The sequence below is a fragment of the Cenococcum geophilum genome (genome assembly GCF_001692895.1).
Source record: "Cenococcum geophilum 1.58 unplaced genomic scaffold K441scaffold_71, whole genome shotgun sequence".
NCBI lineage: Eukaryota > Fungi > Ascomycota > Dothideomycetes > Gloniales > Gloniaceae > Cenococcum > Cenococcum geophilum.
This window is the reverse complement of record NW_027137629.1, coordinates 108,728-110,774: the sequence shown is the minus strand read 5'-3', so window position 1 is coordinate 110,774 and position 2,047 is coordinate 108,728. Positions and strand designations below refer to the sequence as shown.

The window sequence follows — 2,047 nt, the reverse complement described above, 5'->3', positions numbered from 1 at the left end:
AAAAATAACTAAAGCTTTTATTATTTATTAGTAAATATTAGGGGGTCTAATAGTTTTTTAGATTGTTTTAGTATAGTAGTCGGTTTTATAAGGTGAGTAACTACTACTAATTTAGGGCTTGCGTTTCGCGTGTTTATCTTTAAAGATAGTGTTTGGTCTTAGGGCCTTAATATAGGCATCTTAAGGATACGGACTTCTTCTTAAAGTGCTTTAATTAATTATTGTTATTATACTTCTTATTTAGCTTACTATTAAGTTAAAGTAGCTTAGTGCTATATAAGGGCGTCTGTAAAGGACTTCTATATACCTACTAATTATTCTTAAAGTGCAGCTATAATAGCGTTAGCCGTTATAGGGGCTTTAGGGTTATTCTATATTTTTGGAGGGTAGTATAAGTTTTTAATATAATGTAGTGTTACGAAGTAAGTATAAGTGGTAATAATATATAGCGAAGTAGGTATTATTAAGCTATATATATAAACTGCGTAATAAAGTTAAAACGTTATGTAAGGAAAGAAGGTAGGAAAACGGGAAGAAAGGGCATATATTGTTAACTTAGTTACTTAGTTAATACGTATATAGGCAGAATAGGGTTTAGGTTATAGTCCTAGCAGAACTTAGTAGAATTTAGTAGAACTTGGCAGAATATAGCAAAATGCCGTAGATTGCCGTTAGATTGCCATTAGATTGCTATTAGATTGCCATTTCGCAGTTAGTCTCTAATTGCTAAGTCGGTGGAAATAGGTAGACGTGTGTAAGGTGTTACGGGGGTGTCCTGTAACAGTTTCTAAGAAGGTTAAATAGTAAGGTAGTAGAGCACTATAGGCGACTTATAGGCGCTAAGTAGGCAAGTCCTAAAAGGCGGGGAGATAGATTATGGGGTTTTCTTATTTTTCTTAAATAGAGTTTTCTCCCTATATATAAATAAGGAGTAGTCTGTATAGGCCCAATAGGGATCCAAATTGGACGTTAAGCAATAAATTATTATTATTATTATTATTATATTTAATAAATAACTAGTAAAGAATATTAGCCCTATTGTCTTTATTTATAAGTATAATAATAAAGCCAATTTAGGATAAGAGGTCGTAGTTATTAGTAAAGGACGAGTTTATAAATATTATTAGTTTAAGAGTACTTGTATTAAGTTATACGAAGCGAAGTCCTTAGGAGGGATTATTAATTTACCATTATAGCCGCTTATTAAGCTACTTTACGTATTCCTTTTTTAGATTAACAATTTATACTATAAATAAGAGATTAAAAGCAGCTTTTAGTTGGCAGACTGTGGCGATATAAGCTTCTCTTACTCTTTAAGTAATATACTAGTCCTTTAGTATAACTGTCTTATAGACTTCCCCTCTAGAGCTAGTTAGGTCTATAGCCTTTATTATAACTAGCTTTAGGTTTTAGCATTAACGTTTCTAGGTAAGGGCTATTAAATCTTTCTCTTACTTAATATAGCCTCTATTAAACTTAATTAGGGTATTTAGCGTAAGCTTCTCTCTTTCTTTTACCAGAAACTTTGCATTCTAAAGTCTAACTTCTTTAGCCTTTATAAAGGTTTTATTAGTAAAGAATAGTATATTATTAGTCTGCAATCCTATAATTTTAAAGCTATTATTAGTTATATATAATAGGTAAGGGTTATATATTAACTAGTTTATCTATAGTTTATTAAGGTAGTAATGGTAGTATATATTAAACCAATAGTTACTAGCTTCCGGGATACTATAGAGTGGTTTAATAACTCTTAAAATTAATCTATCTTTTAGTCTAAGTTCTGGTAGTAAGCGTATAAAGAAGTCTTTGTTTATATGGGTACTAGACTATATATAAGTTTATAAGATATTATATAAGTATAAAGAGGCTAGTCTTCTTTTATTTCCTAATAGGGTTACTATAAATATAAAGATAATTCTTTAGCTAACATGTTAAATAGTTAGTAATTGTATTAGGACTAGATCTTTACTATAGTCGTTATAAACTTATATAACTAGTCTAGACTTCTTAAAGGCCTTGTCTGTTTTAGAGTTCTTAATCTTAT

General features: G+C 29.8%; 1 protein-coding gene across 1 annotated transcript; it reads right to left on the bottom strand.

Moving 5' to 3' along the window:
- Positions 1–1,667: 1,667 nt before the first annotated feature.
- On the bottom strand, positions 1,668–1,829 carry K441DRAFT_590012 (uncharacterized protein; the record flags this gene model as incomplete). Its single annotated transcript, XM_067644787.1, has 1 exon — positions 1,668–1,829. A coding segment is annotated over one exon (162 nt), but the record flags the coding sequence as incomplete, so codon positions are not given.
- Positions 1,830–2,047: the final 218 nt, after the last annotated feature.